The sequence below is a fragment of the Saccostrea echinata genome, unplaced genomic scaffold (assembly GCF_033153115.1).
Source record: "Saccostrea echinata isolate AGI-Se365-2 ecotype Australia unplaced genomic scaffold, CSIRO_AGI_Sech_v1 ptg000029l, whole genome shotgun sequence".
NCBI lineage: Eukaryota > Metazoa > Mollusca > Bivalvia > Ostreida > Ostreidae > Saccostrea > Saccostrea echinata.
In genome coordinates this window covers 31,422,920-31,448,417 of record NW_026889778.1, presented here as the reverse complement: position 1 = coordinate 31,448,417, position 25,498 = coordinate 31,422,920, and the positions used below count along the sequence as shown (strand labels likewise).

At 32.5% G+C, this 25,498-nt stretch overlaps 1 protein-coding gene across 2 annotated transcripts in view; it reads left to right on the top strand.

Annotated features, from left to right (window-relative positions):
- LOC133195808 (neuroglian-like) overlaps nucleotides 1-25,498 on the top strand; it is a 594,903-nt gene that overhangs the window by 420,983 nt on the left and 148,422 nt on the right. For both annotated transcript variants that reach the window (XM_061331757.1, XM_061331758.1), the window contains exons 16-17: nucleotides 5,492-5,622; nucleotides 19,365-19,587. In XM_061331757.1, coding sequence (XP_061187741.1) covers nucleotides 5,492-5,622; nucleotides 19,365-19,587 — 354 coding nt within the window. The remainder of the gene's footprint in view (nucleotides 1-5,491; nucleotides 5,623-19,364; nucleotides 19,588-25,498) is intronic.

Genomic DNA, 25,498 nt, shown 5'->3' with positions numbered 1-25,498 from the left:
TGCAACTGCATCAACATTTTGTGACCATGACCTTTCCTTTGACCTTGGCCTCATATTTTTAAGTTAGTGTTAAGCTAATTTTTAAAGATACCATTCAAGACAGTGTATTCAAACTTCATTTGTTGATACATACTGATGTGAGCTATTCAACTGCATCAACATTTTTTGACCTTGACTTTTCCTTTGACCTTGACCTCACTTTTCTTAAATTACAGTTTAACTCAGTTTTAAATAAACCATTCAACATATTTTCATCGAACTTCATATGCTGATAGATACTGATGAGAGATTCAACTGCATCAACATTTTTTACCTTGACCTTTCCTATGACCTTGACCTTACTTTTCTTAAATTAGTGTTTAGCTCAGTTTTAAAGAAACCATTCAGGATAGTGTTATCAAACTTCATATGCTGAAACATACTGATGAGAGCTTTTCAACTGCATCTACATTTTTTGACCTTGACCTTTCCTTTGACCTTGACCTCACTTTTCTTAAATTAGTGTCAAACTTCATATGCTGAGACATACTGATGTAAGCTATTCAACTGCGTCAACATTTTTGATCTTGACCTTTCCTTTGACCTTGACCTCACTTTTCTCAATTTGTGTTTAACTCAGTTTTAAAGAAACCATCCATAATATTTTTATCAAACTTCATATGCTAATATAACATTTTGACCTTTCCTTTGACCTTAAGCTCATTTATTTCAAATTAGTGCTTAGCTCAGTTTTAAATAAACCATTCAAAATATTTTTATCAAACTTAATATGATACGTATTTGTGAAAACTATTTAACTGCATCAAAAACATTTGACCTTGAGCTTTCCTGTGACCTTAACCTCACTTTTCTTAAATTTGCATTTTTCTTAGTTTTAAAGAAACCATTTAAGATATTTTTATGTAAGTTTATGCGCTTATACATAATTTGGTGAGAATTTATCATCTATATCCAACTTTTTAGCTCTTCTGAGCCAAAGAACTAATGCTATGGCTATTTGTGCGATGAGCGTAAACTTTTTAGAATATTGGCCATAACTCAAGAACCCCTTGGTCAATTATTGTCAAATTTGTCGCAGGGTATCCTTGGTCCAAGGGCTTCCATTTATACTAAAACTATGCAGCAATGTTAAGGCTTCCCAAAGCTTTGAATGCATTCAAAACATAACACTGCATTGCAAGGTCGATTTTTATTTTTATTTGTAAGTTATGTACTTAAGTGCGGCCAATTTATATACAGGGTTCTCTAGGCTATATATAAACGTATTTGTTATGATATCACATGACCTCGTTGATCATGTGATGGTCATTTCTACTTTTTTGAAGTGTTTCACATAACTCGCTTCAGCGCAGCTGATTAACAAAATTATTATTAACTTTTTGTCACATAAATAAACTTGTCGCATCCTTGTGAACCCGGAATGTGCTTGGGAAAAGTTATACTATTACTCTGGTACAAAATATTTCACAATAAATTCAACTTACCGACAAATTTGATGGTAATTTCCACTCAATATCATCATATGTATTAAAACAAAGCCATCACACATTTTTCTCAAGCAAGATTCAGTTAGGGGGGAAACTCCTCTTACCGATTTCCACAAAAGATCTCAAATAAATCATCATTAATCACCTGCGCCAGGCTCTTTTATACTCATTTTTTAAATTCTACTTCCATCCAAGGCTATGAAAAAGGGTGGATGTCAAACGTATATTATATGCAGATTGAAATAAGATGTTAAGGTTTTGACACTCTCCCCATCATAAAAGCTCAAGTTTGCAGTGACTTGACGTCATTTTCAATTATGACGTCATACATTTGTAGTTCAGAGAAGTGAAGGCACAGAGTACACTGCAATATTCTCTGGGAAGCCTTAACGTACCTGCGTAGGGTTGTGACCCTTAAACAAGGGGAGATGATTAAGTAAATAAAACCAAAAGTACTGGTTGTTAAAAAATCTTCTCAAAAACCACTGGGCAGATTATCACCAAACTTACACCAAAGGAAGAGGACATGTTGTACATTGAAATTTGCACGGGGAATTGCCCTGCGTCAAAGGGTGTGGTCTCAAGGTCACTTCAAAGTTGACCAAAAATTACATTTTATTAAAATGTTGATATTTTGCTTACTATAAGTACTAGGATCATCAAATCTTGTCAGTTGATGCATCTAAGGAGCTCATATCATGTTGACTCACGATGACCTACTTTTTAAAGAGCAAGAGCCACTTAGGGCCTTTTTTGGCCCTGTGAATTTCTAAAAATTCAAACCTGTATAGTTTTAATTAACAAGGCAATAAATAATATTTGAGCACTTGTTGAATGAATATCTACTGAAAATGACGTAATTTTCTTTCTAGTCAATGCATTATGACGTCATGAATTGCGTCATTATTCACATATCCTGAATATTTCTTCAAAAATGGTCAAAATATGATGCAATTTTTCAATATTTCGTGTACAGCACAACCTCAGATCCAAAATGTGTAAATATATTATAAAAGAACTGTTAATGAAGATTATAAAACATATCTTAATTTCTGGATCGAGGGGTGTGCTCATATTTTAATTCTTTGCTGAAGGTTCTCAAAAACACCCTTTTTCTGCAAAATTCAATAACATTGCAATTTCACACAACCTGTGTTTCAATGCCTGGACTCTTCAAAGGAAATTCTGCTATATAAATTGGGAGCACTAAGTCTCTTCTTTATATTAATGTTGAAAATGGTACACGGGGTATTAGTCAATAAATTGGTATATCTACAGGGCCACTTTATGCATAAAGTGAACCTAGCCCTTTTGCGGCCATTCTTTTTCAAAATGATTTAGAGGCATATTTTGAACAATTTAAGGCCTATATTATGTATGTATATTTTGAACAATTGATCATCAAACTTTGTCAGTTGATGCATCTTGGGTCCTCAGAGTACGTCAACTAAAAAGTAGGTCAAGTTGACCTACTTTTTGAGTTTATAGCTAATCTTTTTCAAAACATTTAAGGCCATTAATTCAAATACTGAGAGGTTTAGAATCATTAAATCTTGCAAGATGATGCATCTTGGGGCCATAAAACATTTATTAAAAAGAAGGTCACAGTGACCTACTTTTTGAACTTTGCAGGCATTTGATTTCAAAGCATTTTAGAACCATATTTTGGACATTTTAAAGCCTATGATCAGAAAACTTTGTAAGTTGATGCATCTTGGGTCCTCGAAAACCATCAACTAAAAAGTAGGTCACCATGAAATTCAAAATTTAATGGCTTTATTTAAATACTTTGGGTACTGTTTGGCTTAGAATCATCAAACTTTGTCAGTTGATGTATCTTGGATCCTCAGAGTAGGTCAACTGAAAAGTAGGTCACCATGACCTACTTTTCAATTTATATGGCTATAATTAAATATTTTGGGTACTAATTGACTTAGAATCACCAAACTTTGTCAGTTGGTGCATTTTAGGTCCGTAGAGGTCTCTGTGACCTATTTTTGAAATTTTATGACTTTATATAAATATATCAGGTACTAATTGGCTTAGAATAATCAGACTTTGTCAGTTGATGCATCTTTGGTCTTTGGAGTATGTCGACTTAAATCTAGGTCACTCTGACCTACTTTTGGAATTTTAATGGTTATATTTAAATATTTTTGGGTACTAATTGGCTTAGAATCATCAAACTTTGTCAGTTGATTCATCTTTGGTCTTTGGAGTATGTCAACTTAAATGTAGGTCACTCTGACCTTTTTTATTGCTTTATTTTAATATTTTTAAGTACTAGTTGGCTTAGAATCACCAAACTTTGTCAGTTGATGCATTTTAGGAATGTAGAGTCAGTCAACTTATAAGTAGTTCACTATGACCTATTTTTAAATTTATGGCTTTATGTAAATATATCAGGTACTAATTTTCTTAGAATCATTAAACTTTGTCAGTTGATGCATCTTTGGTCCTTGGAATATGTCAACTTAAATGTAGGTCATTCTGACCTACTTTTGGAATTTTTATGACTGTATTCAAATATTTTCGGGTACTAATTTGCTTAGAGTCATCAAACTGTGTTGGTTGATGCATCTTGGATGCTTGTAGTACATCGAATAAAAAGTAGATCACTATGACCTGATTAAATATTTTCTCAGGTACTAATTGGCTTAGAATCATCAAACTTTTGTCAGTTGATGCATCTTGGATCCTCAAAGTATGTCAACTGAGAAGTAGGTCACTGTGACCTACTTATGAAATTTTATGGTTATAATTAAATATTTTAGGTATTAATTGGCTTAGAATCATCAATTTTTGTCAGTTGTTACATTTAGGGTCCTTGGAGTATGTCAACTGAAAAGTAGGTCAACATGACTTACTTTTAAAATTTTATGGCTTTATATAAATATTTCAGGTACTATTTGGCTCAGAATCATCAAACTTAGTTCATGCATGTTAGGTCCTCAGAGAATGACAAGTGATAAGTAGGTCACCATGACCTACTCTCAGATACTAATTGGCTTAGAATCATCTTGGGTTCTCAGAGTGTTTTATCTAAAATGTAGGTCATGATGACCTACCTTTGAAATTTCAAGGCTTTATCTAAATATACAGGATACTTAGAGGCTTCAAATAGAAGTGATAGGTTGTACAATTTATTAAGAGCGATTCAAGGCCCTTGAGCCTCTTGTTAGACTTCAATTTCAATTTTAAAGAAACTATTCAAGATACTCTCTCAAATTTCATACACTAATACAAATTTTCATGTTGCATTACTTATATACCCTTGGCAGGGCATTCATGTCCTATGGACATATTTCTAGTTTTATTTTTTTTAATTAAAAAATATAATATGATTTACTTTAATGATAAGCTTTGGAGAAATACCATTGGCCATTTAACATTACTTTGTGAATTTGGAGACATTTTTGTGACCATTTTTCAGTTAACTAATTGCTGATTTTCAACACCTGTGGATTGGATGACTTTCTGACCCTGTTTTATTAAGATCATATTGATACAAGTTCTACAACAATACAATTTGATATCTTGTGTATATTGTTAAGTTTAATCAAAAAATTCATTTTAATTTTAGAAAGTTGTTGAAATATTAGTCCCCAAGGGACTCTACAGCCCAGTAACCTAGTACTTCAGTACTAGCTTGGAAATACAGATATATATTTAATTGCTGTGGTAAAATTTAGAAATTTATTTCAAAATTAAGGATTATCTCCTTCAGGCATAGCTCTGATCCTTCGACTTAATTGGCTCCAGTCTTTGGCACCTTTTTTCAGCTCTTCCAATTTTTTTTATTTAAATATTTTGGATTTCCAACATTTCTGTTTGAGCATCACTGAGGAGACATAATTTGTTAAAGTGCGCATCTGGTGCATCAAAATTGGTACCATAAATGATTTACATATTGAAATTTTTTTCCGAGACTTAAAGATTTGGAGGGATTCATTTCATGGACTTTTATGATATCAGAGATTTATGTACACTTAATATGTTTTCAGTACCAACCATTAGGCCAAAGAATTTTGCATTAGATGAAAACTCTACCTTTACACATGAAACAGCTACATTTGTTTGGGATGCAGTTCCGTCTAACTCTACCGAGTTGAAAGGAAAGTTTGATGGATATGTTGTAAGTATTAGAATAATGAAAGTTATGATTTTTTTTTTTCCATAATTAAGAAAAAGTGTAATATGCATTTAATTTGTTGATTTCATGCATCTTTAAACAAAACCTCTTCTCCCTATTTATTCTCTTTAGAGAAGTGAACAATTTTCATATACATTACCAACCAGACCCAACCTGACACCCAAGCAGTCCCTGAGACTGTACCAGAATGCAAACCTAGCAGTCCCAGCAATCTCCCTGACTGCCTTCTGGGACTGCTATGTTCACTCATGTGTGAAAAAGGTTCATGGTGACATGATAGCTCCACCCTTTCCATACTCAAAATTTGCAAATTATCTGCTGTAGTTTCGTTTACTTTCACCAGAGAGGTTAAAATGTAAAAAATTAAAGAAAAGAACAGTTTTCATTTTAAATTTTTATGCCCCGCCATGAATATGGCCGGGGCATGTAGATTGTCATGTCTGTCTTTTGTCCTCCTGTCCTTCCTTTCGTCACCCTTTACATTTAGCTCAGTTCAAAGCTCAGTTTTAAAGAAACTATTCATGATAGTATAATCAAACTTCACAAGCTGATACATACTGAAGTAAGCAATTCAAATGCATCAACATTTTTTTACCTTGACCTTTCCTTTGACCTTGACCTCACTTTTCTCAAATTAGTGTTAAGCTCAGTTTTAAGTAAACCATTCAAGATATTTTTATCAAACTTTATATACTGATACATACTGATGAGAGCTATTCAACTGCATCAACATTTTTGACCTTGAACTTTTCTTTGACCTCACTTTTCTTAAATTAGTGTTAAGCTCAGTTTTAAATAAACCATTCAAGGTATTTTTATCAAACTTCATATGCTGATACATACTTACGAGAGCTATTCAACTCCATCAACATTTTTTGACCTTGATCTTTCCTTTGACCTTGACCTCACTTTTTAGGTCACCTGAGTCACTCAGGTGACCTGTTGCTATCTGTTTTCGTCCGTCGTCGTGCGGATGTACGTCATGCGTAAACTTTTCACATTTTCGACTTCTTCTCAAGAACCACTGGGTCAATTTTCACCATACTTGCCACAAAATTTCATTGGGAAAAGGTGATTCAAATTTGTTCAAATGAAGGGCCATGCCTTCTTCCAAGGGGAGATAATTAAGAATAAGTGAAAAATTAATGGTATCTTTTAAAAATCTTCTTCTCAAGAACCACTGGACCAGGTAAGATAAAACTTATATGGAAACATCCTCAGGTAGTGTAGACTCAAGTTTGTTAAAATCATAACCCCCAGGGGTAGGATGGGGCCACAGTGGACAATCAAAGTTTTACATAGAAATACATAGAAAAAATCTTTCAAAATCTTCTTCTCCAGAACCACTGGGCCAAGAAAGATGAAACTTAAGTGGAAACATCCTCTGGTAGTGTAGATTCAAGTTTGTTCAAATCCCCCAGGGGTAGGGCGGGACCACAATGGACGATCAAAGTTTTACATGGGAATGCATTGGAAAAATCTTCTCCAGAACTACTTCTCAGAAACTTTTCTTAAATTAGTGTTTAGCTCAGTTTTAAAGAAACCATTCAAGAGAGTATAATCAAACTTCATATGCTGATACATACTGAAGTAAGCTATTCAAATGCATCAAGATTTTTTTGACCTTGACCTTTCCTTTGACCTCACTTTTCTTAAATTAGTGTTTAGCTCAGTTTGGAAAAAACATTCAAGATAGTTTTATCAAACTTCATATGCTAATGCATAGTGATGTAAGCTTTTCAACTGAATCCACATTTTTTTACCTTGACCTTTCATTTGATCTTGACTTCACTTTTCTCAAATTAGTGTTTATAGCTCAGTTTTGGATAAATCATTCAAGATATTTTTATCAAACCATAATATGCTGATATGTATTAGTAAGAGCTATTCAACTGCATCAAAAACTTTTGACCTTGAACTTTTCTGTGACCTTGATGTCACTCTTCTTAAATTTGCATTTTGCTTATAATTGAAAGAAACTATTTAAGATATTTTTTTATGTAAGCTTATGCACTTGCACATAATTTGGTGAGAAATTATGATATTTATCCAATTTTTTAGATTTCAATTTTAAAGATATTCTCATCAAACTTCAATCACTAACACAAATTTTCATGTTGCATTGCTAATATACCCTCGGAGGGGCATTCATGTCATATGGACATATTTCTAGTAATTTGTAGGGATAGTTACTGAAAAAATGGGATTTTATGTACATGTGTAAACTGCCGACTTTGGAAGCTCATAGAACATTAAAAGTCTTCAAGGGCTGTAAACTTACAGCACTTGATCTAGAATTAATCAGAAAAATTTAAGTTGTTTTGGCAGTTTAAAAAACTCAAAGTTTGCAATTCTAAAAAAAGATAAACCTGTCATCACAGTTAGATATTCAGAATGACATACTGATTTAGATTTTTTTTAATTGAAAAAGATAATATCACACTAATTAAAAAAAACATTCAATGCTATTTTTTTCCACCTTCAAAATAAATTTAATAATTAATTAAATGTCCATGATATAAAATTATTTTACCATTCTTCCATCACATAACAATGTGAAAATTCATGAATTTATTTATCAATTGATTTTTAACTTATAAACAAGTTGTTAAAAAATGTATTGATTTTAAAAAAGTAAGCATTTGAAAAATATTGGGAAAAGAGTCTTATTTATTATTGGTTTTGTGTATGATTGAGAAATAAGAACGATATTGCCTTGCCAATTAATTAAAAGCCATATACATATATATGTCGTGAAGTATCAACACCTGAGGTTCCAATCACCACTGGGCATGCTTAACAGAGAGAGTCCTTGCATTTTATTTGAGTATCATTAATTGTTACACATCACTGAACATGCTGGTTAACAATGGCACTAACTTCAATCTTCATACTGCAAATATCCTTGCTTCAATAAACGATAAAAACTTATTTCTGGATTATTTAAATTGGAAGATAATCTGAGGCTACCATATTCACTTGCTTGAATTACATTGAAATGCTTATTCTTGAAATTAGTAAAATTGTTTTCTGTTACATAATAAGATTCTACCAATAATAAAATCGGTAAGTCGGTGAAAATTATCACAGGCCTGTTTAATCTTAGGATTTCGCCATATTTTCTATGGATTTTGAGTCCAAAATACGTCTAATGTTTTCTTATTATGAAAATACGGAAATCTGTTTTGATTTTAGCAGTTAATTTTCAATATGATCTGTCCCAGTTTGACGTTTTTTTTATCACTAAAAAATGAGATAGATTTCAAACACTTCAGTGATGTCAGGTTGCCAAAATGCGGTGGTTTAAAAAATGACAGAAACCCCTCGAAAGAAAGCAAGTTATGATGTTTTTCATTATTATTAAACCATGTTTTGGTAATCAGAAATGTAGTTGTTCTCTAGTAATAGATGTAAAATCGATGGAAAGTGAAATCTTATGGGCAAATGACAAATCTCACTAACAAATCTACTAAAAATACTGAGAGACAACAGTATGGGTAAACAGGTCTGTAATCATTTATTAGTCTGCAAAATTGAATAAAGAATTTTTCACAAGCTCCAACACCAATTAAAAATGCATTCAGAGTAATATGGAAATAGGCTTTGTTTTGTAATCCTAAAACCTATTTTTAGATAATTCTGGCATTAAAATACTGTAAAACGAGATTTTAGTGCACATGCAAGTGGGAATGCATTAGCGCAAATGAATTTTAGCACTTGCGCTTGTCATTAAAATATATAAATGTCATATTTTTTTCTTTGATCCACGTCCCGTATTTGATTTTGTGGTCACTCAAGCACGCAAACACAATAGCATTGATTTCTACCTCACGTACACAGGTAAACATTCATTCACTTTTCCGTGGTGTTGCAAGCACATGGACGTGACACAATGTTGATTTTAAACTTTTTTTGATAAAAGAAAATGTAAATGTACTTCAATAAATGATTATGGGATATCCACGCATTTTTTTCATATTAAAACCATGTATGAGTTGAAGGAAAGTTACTTGGATAAATGGTAAACATAATCAGGTATTGTCTGCAAGATCGATCACCAAGTTTGCTTGCATTGTTTACCTTGAGGTGATAGATAATTGACATGGTTAGAAGCCCAACTTTGAAGGTGCTAATGATAATTACTGGGTAACAACTAACAATAGTTTAATTCATAATTCTGCAGAACTTTCTCCATAAATCCTCCAGTTTACCAGTGCAAGTGTGTATACAAAAATACCCTACAACATTACAGGTTCCGGTTTACCTATTCATAAGAATTGCTTTGAACACAAAAAAGTTAAATATTTAGAAATCTGTTAGCACACAATAAATTTTAGCGTTCGGGGCCACTCATTCCAAACCATATCATGAGATATAGAGTGTGACAGATGGACAGACAGATAGACAGACACCGGGTAAAGTGATCCTTTAGAGCTGCTCTGCTCTGCAGGCAACACAAAAAGTAGATCACTGTGACCTTCTTCTTGATAAATTTGTTTTAAGGCCCAAGATCCATCAGCTTGCAAGGTTTGATGATTCCAAACCTCTCGGTATCTGTAATAATGACCTTAAATGTTTTGAAAATGATTAGCCATAAAATTCACAAAGCAGGTCATGGTGACTTACTTTTTGTTGACACACTTTAAGGCCTCATGATACATAAACTGACAAGTTTTGATTATCATAGATTTTAAAGTGTCCAAGATATGCATCAAAATCAAATTGAAAATGAATACTAGCAAAATTCAAAAAGTAGGTCACCATGACCAACTTTTGAGGCAACATGACATGAGGTCCTAAGATGCATCAACTGACAAGATTTGATAATCATAATCCTTATAGTTAGCAAAATATTGAAATTTTAACAAATCATCATTTTTGGTCAACTTTGATGTGAACTTGAAAACAATGTTGATGAAGTTGTAGTGATAGTTCTCATCACTATGTATCAGCACATTAGGATTGGTAAAAATATCTTGAAACAAGAGGGCCTTAACGGTCACCTGAGTATAATACAACAAGTTAGAGGATCCATAGAGTATAAAATGGACTGAAAGGTGAAGCTTTGTTGCCCAAAAGCAAGAAAAGAGGGTGATCAGGATCAACAAAATAATTAGTCTAGTGTTCATTAACAGTTCATAAATTAGGTTTCAATCTGTTCCCCATTTATCACTATTACCATACAGTATATAAACAAATTATCAGTGCTTCTGTACTATTTTAATTCCTTGTTGAAATCTTTTACATTGGACTCTCTTGGTCTTTGATGAACATTGAATAAGACAAGTTATTTTTGTCTCATTTTTATTTATCTATTACTTACAAGTCTACCTGATCATTAAAACTATGAAAGTACTTTTTGTATTATACGATAAAAAATCTTGCATAATTCTCTTATTCTATTAAGCTTTCAAGTATATTATTTACAGTGACTAATTATCAAAAGTAAATGGCAAAGGGGAATAACTCCTCTCAGTAGAATACAAATTAATAGAGCCCTGGCCAGGACCAGAAAACTTGACAAAATGGTCCAGATGTTCAAAAATCTTTATTAAAACTTTCACTCTTTTTGCCTCTGATATGCCCAGGTGCAGAGAAGATTTTCAAAGAAATAATGCATTTTTTACTACAGGTTCACTACATTATCAATAGAGCCCCCCCCCCCCCCCAAAAAAAAACGAGAAATACCAGAGCCTCTCACCCTGGGACCAGAAGTTTGCTCATCGTACATTTAAGTAATCACTTTGTTTATCTGATTAACATTAAGGAACAGACAGGATTATTTAACAGAATTAATGCGTTTTCACTATATTATTAAGAGCCCCACCCTTACACCAGCACATCTGACCCAGGGGTCATGCAATTCACTACTCTGGAAGAAGCAATCATGCTCATCATAACTATACACTTAGCTTCTTTGCTTTTTAACCAGAAGCAGAAAAGAATATTTTCAAAGAAATTTTGCTTTTTCACTATATAATCAATAGAGCCCCCCCCCCCTTTTCACCAGAACTCTTGATCCTGGGGCCATCAATTTCACAATTATGGAAGAGGTGCTTTTGCTCATAATAACTATATACTTGGTTAGTTTATTTGATACCAAGGAACAGAGAAGAAGATTTTCAAAGAATTAATGCATTTTCACTATATAATCAATAGAGCCCCGCCCTTACACCAGAACCCCTGACCCTGGGGCCATAAAATTCACAATTTTGGAAGAAGCTCTCTTGCTCATCATAACTATGTACTTAGTTACTTTATTTAATACCCAGGAACAGAGAAGAAGATTTTCAAAGAATTAATGCATTTTCACTATATAATCAATAGAGCCCCACCCTAACACCAGAACCCCTGACCCTGGGGCCATAAAATCCACAATTTTGGAAGAGGCACTCTTCATCATCATAACTATGTACTTAGTTACTTTATTTAATACCCAGGAGCAGAGAAGAAGATTTTCAAAGAATTAATGCATTTTCACTATATAATCAATTGAGCCCCCCCCCCCTTTTCATCAGAACCCTTGACCCTGGGGCCATAAAAATCACAATTTTGGAAGAAACAATCTTGAGTATCATTACTATGTACTTAGTTTGTTTAAATAATACCCAGGGGCACAGAAGAAGATTTTCAAAGAATTAATGCATTTTCTCTAAATAATCAAAAGAGCCCCGCCCTAACACCAGAACCGCTGACCCTGGGGCCATCAATTTCACAATTTTGGAAGAAGCTCTCTTGCTCATCATAACTATGTACTTAGTTACTTTATTTAATACCCAGGAACAGAGAAGAAGATTTTCAAAGAATTAATGCATTTTCACTATGGGTGAATTAAAAAAAAATGAAAACCGAACTGAATTTTTTTGGCAAAATTCAACGACTTATAACATATTTTTCACTTATATCATCATATTGCCAATGCATTCTAGTTTAAAATCCTGAATGTTGCAATAGAATAGACAATTGGATTAAAAAGTTTCAGAATTGTTAAAAGTAAACTTTCTTTTGAAAAAAGAAAATATCATTACACCTTAAAAGACTTTCTAAAATACATTATCACAAGAAATTATAGTTTTTTATGCTTCAAAATGGTAGAAGGGGTATAAATGATTAAATCTAGACCGTGAATGAGTATCTTCTCTTGTACATGTGTCAAAAAGTTGGCTTTTTGATTGTTATTTTACATTATTTTTTCAATTCTGGTTTGAAAAGTTTTAATATGAAAAAAATATGAAGCAATAAAATTCCCAAAAATTCACTTTTTTGTCCGTTCAAGTCAATTCTTTAAATATAAGCCAAAAAAAATTGGTATATACGAGTTCTCTTACAAAAAATACTAGATTTTGAAGTGACCCTATGTTACATTATTATGTTGCACTCCTGACATCTGATATGTATTTTATTTAACATTGTTTCAAAAATTATAACACACAATAACCCATTCTTACTTTATAAATCAATTTGTCGTGTTGATATTTTTCATCGTTTACAGCAGGTTTTTCATATTTTGAAGACCTTAAAACATGATTATTTGCAAAGTGTAATATATATAAATTGTATTAAAATATATGTGAAATGATGAAAACTATACCCTGAATTGACTGTAAAATTTCTGTAATTTGTTGATAGACATATTGTTTTGAACATCAAATAGTATCAAGCATTTTTTTTTCAACTTATTTTTTAGTAGAGATAGTTAAAAAGCATTGGTAATTATGAAGCAGTTTTGTTGCACTCCTGACTGCAGTAAAGTTTAAAATTAAAACCATAGAACACAAACATTCATAAAGTGTTGGCAACATCAAGTGGTAATGAAATTGTGCAATACTTATAGTCCAATACTTCATAATTAAAACAGAGGAAAGTATTTAAAATTCACATTTTATCTGGAACTATACCCTATTTTATGCCCAAAAACTAGCTTAAATGTATATTTAGAAGATAAAATATATTTTAAAGCATATTTTCCTTTAGAAGACGAACAAGTAACCCACCAGAAAAATTCTACTCATCATTTTTTCTTTATTTTTATTCTTATTGGATGATTTATAATTCTAACATATTTGTTGCACTCCTGACCAAAAGCATTGGGGCCTTTAAAGTAGAATTGTGAATGAAAATTACATAAGAACTTGTTCTGTTGTTTCAGTGAAGTTGAGAAGGAATTACTTGAATTTTATGACAATGTTTTAGTGTGTTTATTTTTAACGTTCATTAAAAAAATCACAAAAAAGATAAAAACACATCTGAATTGATAAAATTGAAAAAGGAAGGATTTTAATAATAAAATTGTCAACAATTTAGCTTTAAATTATACAAAAAGATCATTATTAATTAATGAATACTTCTAAGCATGAATAGAAGTCTTTTCGTCACACAACTTGAATCTTTAAAAAAATGTGTTGCACTCCTGACCATAGAAATATGGAACTGAAGCACAGACAAATCCTGTAATTGATAAATCTATTTGGTAAAAATGTTCTTTGTGTCTTTATTTTCCAAAATAAAAATCAGAAAATCATATACAGTCAAACTTGTATTAAGCAGTCACCTTTGGGAAGCAGACAAAGTGACCTCTTAACAGAGGTGACCTTTGAATACAGACTTTGAATTTGTCAAGATAGACAACTTTTTAAACTAAATAGTTGATGCATTTTTATGGTGGCAAAGTATTGGCATATATCAAAAAATTGACAAAGTACTGTCTTATCCTTTTTGTTTAATAGCATATATTATATTTAGCCCACAATTATTATATATATACAATCATTATATACATGTATATACATATAGAGTTCATGCAATTTTGAATGTCTTTTAATTTTTGAAAAAGTCACTTATATTTGTTTGCACTCCAGATTTGCACTTAATGTAGTCCTCTGTCATCATCTCATCAATATCTACAAGTTTTTCCAAAATCTTATGCCCATGAACACTTGCATACATTTTCATTTCTTCAACATGCTCACAGAATTTTTGTCGACAGATCACAGACTCACACTCTTCACTCTCTTCTACCTCTTGTTCCTCCTCTTCCTCTTCATTCATTTCCTCGATGATTTCTGAAGCTGGCCTGTCCCAGTCCTGTTTTCTGTTGTCACATGTTTCTACGCAGGCATCTATCCTAGTTAATTCCAAGAATTCACAACCAATAATTTCTCTTGACAGCTGTAGGACAGCAAGGGGGACATCATCATCATCATCATCATCATCCACATTCACTTCTGAATTTTAAGACTATATATATTTAACTATTTTCAGATACAAATTAGCTTAGAATTATGAAACTTTGTCTGATGATGCATTTTGGGTCCTTGCAGTTTGTCAACTGAAAAGTAGGTCACCATGACCTTCTTTTGGAATTTTATGGCTATATTTAAATATTTCAGATACTATTTGGCTTAGAATCTTCAGACTTTGTCAGTTGATGTATCTTTGGTCTTCGGAGTGTGTCAACTAAAAAGTAGGTTACCATGACCTACTTTTTGGATTTTATGGCTTAGAATCGTCAAACATTGTAAGTTGATGCATTTTGGGTCCTTGGAGTATTTCAATCAAAAAGAAGGTGTGGTTGATCTACTCCTTTAATATCATGACTATAATTTAATATTTCAGATACTAATTGGCTTAGAATCAACAAACTTTATCAATTTATATATCTTGGGTCTTTAGAATGTGTTAACTAAAATGTAGGATATGGTGACCGAGCTACTTTTGGAAATTCAAGGCAATATCTAAATATTTCAAATGATAAGAATCATCAGTTAATGTGTTTTAGGGTCTCTGAGTATGTTACCAAAAAGTAGGTCATCATGACCTTCTTTTGTCATTTCATGGTGATATTTTTATATATAACATAGTAAGAAGATTAGAATCATCAAACTTTGTCAGTTGATACACCGTGAGTTTTCAGAGTTTTAACCAAAATGTAGGTCACAATGACCTACTTTTGGAATTTCAAGGCTTTATCTAAATATATAGAATACTAGGAGGCTTCTTGTACAATTCATCGGAAGAGCGATTCAAAGGCCCTTGGGCCTCTTGTTATTAAACCTTATATGCCTATACATATTGATCAGAGCTGTTCAAATGCATCAACTTTTTTTACTTTTGCCTTTCTTTTGACCTTAATATCACTTATCTTAAAATGGTTTAAGCTCATTTTCAAAGAGTTGGTGCAAAGCATCCCTGGGTAAAGAAGGGCTAAGCCTCCTTCAAAGTGGGAAATAATCAAGAAAAGGCAAATAAAGGGTTGGGTCATTACAAAATCTTCTCAAGAACAATCAGACCAGAGAAGCTGAAACTTACTTGGAAGCTTCCTGAGGTATGAGTTTTTTTCACTGACCATGAGTGGCTAATTTGATAGGATGTGAGTTGAGTTTATTTGCTCAAGCACTATTGTTTTATTTAGTCTGCATGGTGATAGTGACAAAGGAGAGAGTACAAACAAGTAAATTGATCTACTTTTTGATTTGTTACTGAGTACTAGATTATTTTGTTGATCCCTAGGCATCTTAATTCTCTTGCTTTGGGGTAATTTATCTTCTAGGGGTGCTGGTGTTGGGGAGGGGGGTATTGATTTTAAAGTGAACTACATAAAAAAAATCATAATCCAAGAAATAAAACCTCTGTGGCCTTATCTACCCTTGTTTAGATCCCTTTAATTTTTATGTGAATGAAAGCTCTTGGTACAAGGATACTCTGTGATAAAGAGCAAGAGCCACTTAGGGCCTTTTCTGGCCCTGAGAATTTCTGAAAAATTGAAACTGCTCAGTTTTGGTTGAAAATGCAGTATTTATAGCTTGGACACTTGGGGACCATATATCTATTGAACATGACGTAATTTTCTCTCTAGTCAATGCATTATGACATCATAAAATGTGTCATTTTTCCCATATCCTGTAACTTCCCTTAAAATGGCCAAAAGTTGAGGTATTTTTTCAATATTTCATATAGAGCACAACCTCTGATCCAAAATATGCAATTACATAATGAAAGATCTGTTTCTGAGAATCACAAAACATGTTTTAATTTTTGGATCGTGGGCTGTGCTCATATTTTAATTCTTTGTTGAAGGTAGTCAAATACGAATGTTTTCTGCAAAATTCAAGAACATTGCATTTTCTCAAAGCCTGTTTTCCAATACATGGATTCTCAAAAAGAAAATTTGTTATAGGAAATGAAAGTACTAAGTCTCTACTTCATTTTGATATATGAAATGGGACAGAGGGTGATAGTCAATTGATTGATATAAGGACAGGGCCATTTTATGCATGAAGTGAACCTAGCTCTTTGAAGAAGATTGGCTAAGGGGTCTTGAGAAATGGTACACAATTTTTAACAAAACCTCTAAGGAACCACTGAATTAGAAAAGGCAAAACTTATATAAATGCTTTTTTTACAGTGTAGATTTAAATTTAGTTATTTTATGGCCCACAGTGTATAATGTGACTACGATGGGGTCCGACCAAACTTTTAAGTGCCATTGTTTAGATATAGGGGAAAATCTTTATAGGTCATTTTTAGAACAGCAAAGACATGATAGACAAATTTAGGCATTCTTAATTAAGTTCAGAATGCAGGCTTTTTTAAAATCCTGGACCCCAAGGGGTTGGTGCGATGGGACTTCAATTGGGATGCAAATCTTTCACTGGAAAAATGTATAAAGAAAAAAGCATGTTTATGAATGATCAGATTACTATTAGTACAATAAAAGCATTGTTCGTAAGTGCAGATCAAGAGAGTTTAAATCAGGCCCCCTTAGGGGAGGAGGGAGGGGCAAATTTTTCATAGGAAAATTTAAGAAAAAAAAGTGTTTAATTTTTTTTTTCTCAAGAACTGATGGCTTATGTTGATTGATATGCAAGCATCCTTAGGTAGTGCAGATTTAAGCTTAATTTCAACATCGATGGCATAAAAACATAAAAATGTTCAAAGAATCTTCTCAAGAATAGCAAAGCAATGGTTGCTCAGTACGCAGCTATGTTAAGGCTGTCCGAAGGCTTAATATGCATTAAAATATACATTTCATTTTGAGCTAGATTTTAATTTCAATTTGTAATATATGTATGAATTTGCAGTCAACTTGTGATAAGAGTGTAATCAGGTATTATAATAATGCATTTTTGTGATGTAACATGACTTTGTTGATCACGTGACGGACACTTATAAATTCCTAAATGTTGCACAAAAATCACATTGGCACAAGTGCAAAACAACATTATTGAGAAAAAATTGATCTTTGGTACATATAAAGTGCTGGGGGCAAGTCTGAATTTTAATTCTTGAGAAAATATTCCACGAGAAATTCAACTTACCAACGTACAAGGGGGCATTTTCAACTCTTTTTCACATTATCTGAGAATCAATGTTTTACAAGAGAATATTTAAGGAAAAAGATGCAAAAGTATACACATGAGTATTTAAATCCCAGTACAGTATATACCGTATAACGGGTATTTTCTGCGGTTGGAAATTTTTGCGATTTAACCCCAAAAAGGTTGCAAATTAATTTCTGCGTTTTCAATTTCTGCGGTTGCACTATACCGCAAAAATTTATTTACAGGGTATGATCATGCACTAAACTGTATGAATTATCAGAATGCTGTCTTGTTTACATTTTATAAATTCATTAAGACATACTGATCAAAGGTGCATGGAAACTGGTATTTAGCTATTAGGCTTAATTAAACTACTATCTTTTAGTTAGTTTTTGTAAAAATATTTCGAGTACCAATTGAAATAAATTAATGCAGTATAAGTCCACCCAAACAACAATACAAATCTTTATTCTAACAGTTTGATGCGATCTATTAAAATACTAGTATTTAAATATGTGTAGATAATGATAATAAATACATCCAAGCCATATTCTAAAATACATTTCTAGTTAACTGCCATCAAAATTAATTTGGTGTTTATATTTCAAGCTAAAACAAACAGTTGCATAATGAAGTACCCCAAAGTTGACGGTTAACAATGACAGGTGTCATGTGCATTGAGGCGTAACTAATCCTGTCAGTCTTATGCATTAGGTGAAATTCACAAGACAATCGAGCCACATTGTGTATACAAGCAGTAATTATTGTCTCAATATAAAACACGTTTAGAAAAGAAAAGCTACCATGTGTTGTTTGCAGCTATCGGAGTTTGGACTAATAATTGCGAAATAGGTAGTACATATGTACCTATTAATTATCGATTATTAATCGATTACATTTTTCAGTAATCGTGCCCATCCCTGACAGGTACAAGTAAAGATGTTTTTGTATCAACTTATTTAATTGATATTATTTACAGCTAGGGAGGTTTTGATTCAATATGTTTTGGACAAATCCTGACATCTAAAATCTTCGAATTTCGATGAAACCCGAATTTTCTCGCTATGAGGATGTGGCCACTCATGAGTCGATGCGGACGCATCGATTTTAAAAACCTTGCATTCCAAATAATTTTGCTGTGTCCAGTACACAGGTTCTTACGTTAATGAGAACCCTGTCAGACATACGCACCACTTGTCATAATTGCATATACAAAATATCTGAATGAATATTGAAAAAAATATTTTGCGATTGTAATTTTTGCGGATTTGTCCTATCCGCAAAATTCCGCAAAAATTGGACAACGGCAGAAAATAACCGTTATACGGTAGTTATATATTATAAAGAACTGAATTTGATATCAATTATTATGCAAGCTATACTGGATTTGTACTTTTTTTGTAGATTCGTTATTGGAAAAAAACAAGTCCTGGAATTCTAAAGAGAATAGAAATACCTGCTAGAGTTCTGAGTGTTGTTGATACAAATATGATTGAAACCCAAAGGATACGGGAAACAATACATAATCTTCCAGCTTTCTCAGAACTTCAACTTGATGTATTGGTGAAGAATACCCTGTTTGAGTCAAAGCCAAGTGATTTAATTGATCTTGTCACTCCAGAAGGAGGTAATATATAGATTTACAGGCCTCTAGGTGACCTCTAAAATTTAGGCATCAGCTGGCTCCTAATAAAAAAAAATTTAATCTCCAATGCAAATTTTTAATCGCCAGGCAAATTTGGCAAAATTTTCATAGGCGCCAACTTTAGAAGCTGATATTGACGAAGTAAGCACTCATGGGCAGGGGTGTGCAATTAAAAAATTCAAGTACTAGCCCACGGGCTAGTGTCAGCAATAAAGTTACTAGCCCTAAGTAAAAAGTTACTAGCCCAAATATAGAGGCAAAAATTAAAAACTAATATTGAAAAAAAAAGTTAATTGTTGAAAAAGTCAGGGTACTAACTAAAGGTAATTCTTTTTAAAATTAAAGTTTAATTCTTGCTTGTAAAATTTAATCATATATAAATTAATGATTATGATAGAAAATGAAAAAGAATTTAAATCTTCCCTTTTTCTGATCATTGCACTAGCTCATCTAAAACGAAGCAAAATCATTTTGTTTTCATCTTAAATCATTAAATACACTGGGAATATATTTTGTTTTTAACAATCTGGAAGACAAGCCCTTGTGTTAAAATAATTGACAATCTTAAGAGAAAATTTATTTCTTCAGATTTTTTTTTGTGTTCTTGAAAAGACAGAGAAGGTGATAAAGAAAACACAATTCATGTCCAATCCTAACTTTACAACTTCTTTTCTCCTCTTCAGAAAAAAAATGGTTGGGAAAATGATTATAGTTCCAGAATCTGATGAGCACCAAGTTGATTTAAAATGGTTGCCAATTTGGGGACTATTAGAGAAATTTTATGCACCAATCAAAAATTTTAGGACCATGGCAACTAAATTAATCACCAATCAGAGCTCAGGACTCTACATTAATATTTTTTCTTGTTTGTTCATTCATACAAGTCATAAGGAAAGTTATTTGTCTGAATTTTTACTTAACATTCAAAATTTTTACCAATAATGAGTTATTTGATTACTTCAAAATATTAATGTAAAGTCTATATTTTTTTCACCAACTTTATTTTATGATAAATTTACATATAACAAATAAAACTTAGAATTTGCATCATCTCGTCCTATATACATATGTAAGGCCAGATAAAAAAATATGTGTGGTTCCGATTACCCGACCGTCCCTATTTTACATCCCCGAACCTAAACTTTTTTCGGCAATTTTCATATTTTTTCCGGAATTTTCTCCAATTTCCATCATCGGCTCCAGTATTAGTTTTAGTTTAGCAATGGCAGCCTCCTTGCAAAACATTGTTTCAACACGTAGTGCAAGTGTTTAATAGTGTTAAATATGAAGCAAGAAAGCTAGCAGGATGCTTTTTTCCAGCGTCATGGGTTTTTTTTTGTTTTTTGTTTGTTGCTAACCAAAATTAAATAAATATGCCCAACAATGGCGAGATTCACTAATAGTTGCTCAGTTTAACCAGCACATGCTGATTAGCCCCTTTGTTTAAAACACACAAAGGTGTGAAGTCAGGATAGAAAAGCACTTCTCGCTTGAACGCACACAGCAGACCAGGTAAGATGCTTTTGGGAGTTGGGAGAAGATAAACATGAGAAAACATCATTTGATTTCATTGATTACGCAAGAATTAGCCAAAAGTGTAAGATAGATTAACTTGTAAATTATTAAATAATTTATATCAGGATCGTTTCTTTGAAACCGAAAGTAAAAAAAAAAATTTGATGAGGATAAGTGACAAACAAGACTGCTGATTTTACCTGAATAAAGTCAACATACACAGTACCAATATATATATATATATATATATATATATATATATATATATATATATATATATATATATATATATATTTATATTTATATATGAGAAATGAGCTTGGAAGTATGAAGTCTTCAATGAGGCAAAAAGTGTTCATTGTAAGAATTTAAAATTTTAACAATATTAAATTTTTATAATTCTCACACATGAAAGATTCTATGTCACCTTGCTTATGTGGTTATTTTGTTTTAAATATTACTGTACAAAGTACAGGTGTCACTTTCCTCTGACAGCTCTTAGCAGCTAGCTTGCTCTATGTCCATTTTCTATTTTATTGTTCTAAATTTATTCTTGAATAAAATAAAAATTACTCTGGATAAAAGTCATTAATTTCATAAAACATGGATTTCAAAAAGGATGTTCACCTCCAACTTCTTTTTTTACCAAAAAAATAAGATTATTTGTTTTTATTATTTTTGATTTAGGGGTGCCCCTACCAATGTTGACTAGTATATTTTCATGGCACATCTAAATACCACTTGCAAAGCAGTGATAGATATCATTTAGAAAAATTTTGATTGATTGATTGTTAGTTGTTTAATGTCCCTCTCAAAAATTTTTCACTCGTATGGAGACGCCACCACTTGCCGGTGGAGGGCTACAAATTTTGACCTATACTCGACACTATGGGCCATTAAGCAGCGAGGGACCTTTTTTCTGCCAGCACCTACTGGGACACAGAACTTTGGTTTATACGGTCTCATCCGAAGGACAGGTCTCTATGACCCGCAGTGGGATTCAAACCCGAGAAGTAAGGATCAACTCCTTACTCTTCGACTCTAGAGCAGACTCTCTAACCACTGGGCCATGCAGGCAAAAAATTTAGAAAATCATTTTGTAAAAAAAAAAAAAAAAAAAAAAAAAAAAAAATCCGACCTACCTACCCTAATTTTTTTGGAGGTGTAACTGGAACCACACATATTTTTTTTGTTTGGCCTAACAAATAAAACTTAGAATTTGCATCATATGTAATGAAAGCTAAATTAAAATAATAGAAAAACAAAAAACAAAGCGAATAGGTTCAACAACAAACATTAATTTGGCTTTTTCTCTTATTTATATAACCCTAGTCAGGGGTTTTCCTGGCTTTTTTTTGGGGGGGGGGGGGGGGGGGGGGGGTTCGGACCCACTCCCAATTCAAAAAATCAGCCATATTTTCCAAATATGGAATATTTTTTTCCCAATTATGTGTTCTTGAAAAATTTTAGAGAGTGCAGAAAGAAACAAGATATTTGTTTCCCTGCAAGACTTCTGAAAATCTCAACATGTGATGTATTATTGAGCTATAAAAATAAGTGATGCAACACCATCTGGTAAATCACCGACGGTGCTTAGCAATTAGTTATTAAATCACTTTTGTGTCATTTAAGTCAACTAAATCCTATACTGATCATAAAAAAGAATTAGTTATCATGAAAGTTGTCTATGGCTTACTGTGCAACTTGCTTGCATCATCTTATGATCTAAAAATAGTAAGGATTAAACTAATATGCCTAAATGCACAAAATCTGTCATCTAACTTTTTTTTTACTCTCCCATTAACACAGGCTTATTCAAGGAAATATTTTCATTTTATTTGTTACACGTAATGTTGCTGCACATAGAAAACAAATAATTTCCAAAATATTATTATACCCCATGCAACAAGTTGCGTGAGGTATAATGTTTTTGACTAGTCCGTCGGTCAGTGTGTCACTCAGTTCGTCAGTCCTGTTTTTTTGTCAGCACAACTCCTCATAAACCGCTGCACAGAATTTCATCAAACTTTGTAGATATTTAGCACACAATATGTAGATGTGCATATTACCAGGAAATTTCGATTCCTTTATTTTTTCTGGGAATTTCGGCACTTTTCAACTTAGATTTTTGGCCATATCTTGAATATAGAGATGAACAGTTTGTTAGTGCAACTCCTCTTAAACCGCTGCACAGAATTTTGTTAAACTTTGCAGATATTTAGGACACAATGTGTAGATATGCATATTACCAGGAAATTCCGATTCCATTATTTTTGCCTCAAGAGTTTTGCCTATTATTGAAGAAACTTTCCAGCTAGGTAATAAGGAAATCCACTGGAATCAGCTTTTGTAATGAAATTTTATGTGAAATATTTTATGACCTTAAAAGACCCCTATTGATTTTGAGATCAAAATATTAATGATGTAACACACACATACACACACACACAATATTGGATCATAAACAAATTGAAAACACTGAGGAATCTAAATAACATTTTGTCAGCATAACTCCTGCACTGAATTTCCTGATACTTTGTAGGTATTTCAGACATAATGTGTAGATTTGTATATTACCAAGAAATTTTGATTCCATTATTTATCTAGAAACTTCGAAAAAGGGAGGGCATATTGATTTGCTGCTGTTTGTCGGTCTGTCTGTCTGTCTGTCCATTCACCAAAAGTTTTCGTTCATTTTCTTTGCAGAGGTTGCACATACTGAAATGAAATTTGGTATACAGATTTATCATAAAAGTATCTAGGTCAAGATCTGTTTTGGATATGATGGAGCAATTTTTGACAGAGTTATGTCCCTTGGACTTTGAAAAATTCCAATTATTTGCAGTTTCCATTCATTTTCTTTGCAAAGGTTGCACACACTGAAATGAAGTTTGGTATACAGATTCTATAAGAATATCTAGGTCAACTTCTGTTTTGGGTACAATCAAGCAATTTTTGACAGAGTTATGCCCCTTGGAAAAATTCCAATTATTTGCAGTTTCCATTCATCTTCTCTCCAGAGGTTGCACACTTTGAAATGAAATTTGGTATACAGATTTATCATAAGAACATCTAGGTCAAGTTCTGTTTTGGGTACGATGGAGCAAATTTTGACAGAGTTATGCCCCTTGTACTTTGAAAAATTGCAGTTGTTTGCAGTTTCCATTCATTTTCTTCGCAGAGGTTGCACATCCCGAAACGAAATTTGGTATACAGATTTATCATAAGAATATATAGGTTAAGTTCTTTTTTAGATAGGATCAAGCAATTTTTGACAGAGTTATGCCCCTTGGACTTAGAAAAATTCCAATTATTGGGGGGGGGGGGGGCATAAGTGTTTCACAAACATCTCTTGTTTAATTTTGTTTTTTTATTCCAGTCATGAATGTAATAAACCTAAATGATGTTTTTTCTGTATTTTTATTATTATACAATTAAAAAAAATTATGCCCACTTCAAATTTTTTCTTTACATCAGTTGTGAATGGAATAAAACTTGATAATAATATTTTTTACTGAAATTTTTCATTATCCAATTAAAAATTATCATGTCCACTTACATTTTTTTAAATCAATCATGAAATCATAGGAATAAAACTAAACAAGTTTTTTTTCTGCAATATTTTTAATTATCCAATAATTTATAATGAAATGTATGGAGATAACAAACAGTATTCAAGCTCAAAAGTCCATTAAACAATACAAATTTTGGAGCAGAGCAAACATGGACCTCTAAAACATCAGAGGTGGGATCAGTTGCCATGGAGGAGTGAGCATCCTCTGCAGACCGGTCACACCCACCGTGTGCTCCTTGTCATGATTGGGAAATAACGGAAAAATCCATGGACAATTCAGTGTGTGAATATTGGCCTAACAATTAGTATGAAAAATGTCCATCAGCATTTGACTTAGTGATAAATTGTATTTGCTGACAAGGTCATTGTATCGACCATAGTACTTACGAAATGACAACTTTAAACAAGACTGGTGATATTCTTGTTTCATCAACTTGTTTGTCAATAACTTACCTCATTTTAGAAATTGTTCATACGTAGAGCATGCTTAACTGTCTTTATATCTATCTACAGCTGCTCACTCTATTGTAACACAGAACCTTTTGCCCCCTTTATTTTAATTTATTAGAGAAAATAACGAAATTGACCCTTTTTTTTTAATTTTCCCAATTTGAACATATTTTGCGTCAATTTTCCCAATTCTACAGACCCTGGACCCAATGTATAAATGGTAGGAAAACCCCTGCTAGTGTTCTTTTGTTACAGCTTTTTTACTGGCAACATTAATAATAATAATAATAATAATACTTTATTTAAAGAAGGTAACCTGGTTAGTGCATGCACTATTCTTCCCCAGGGCCTTCT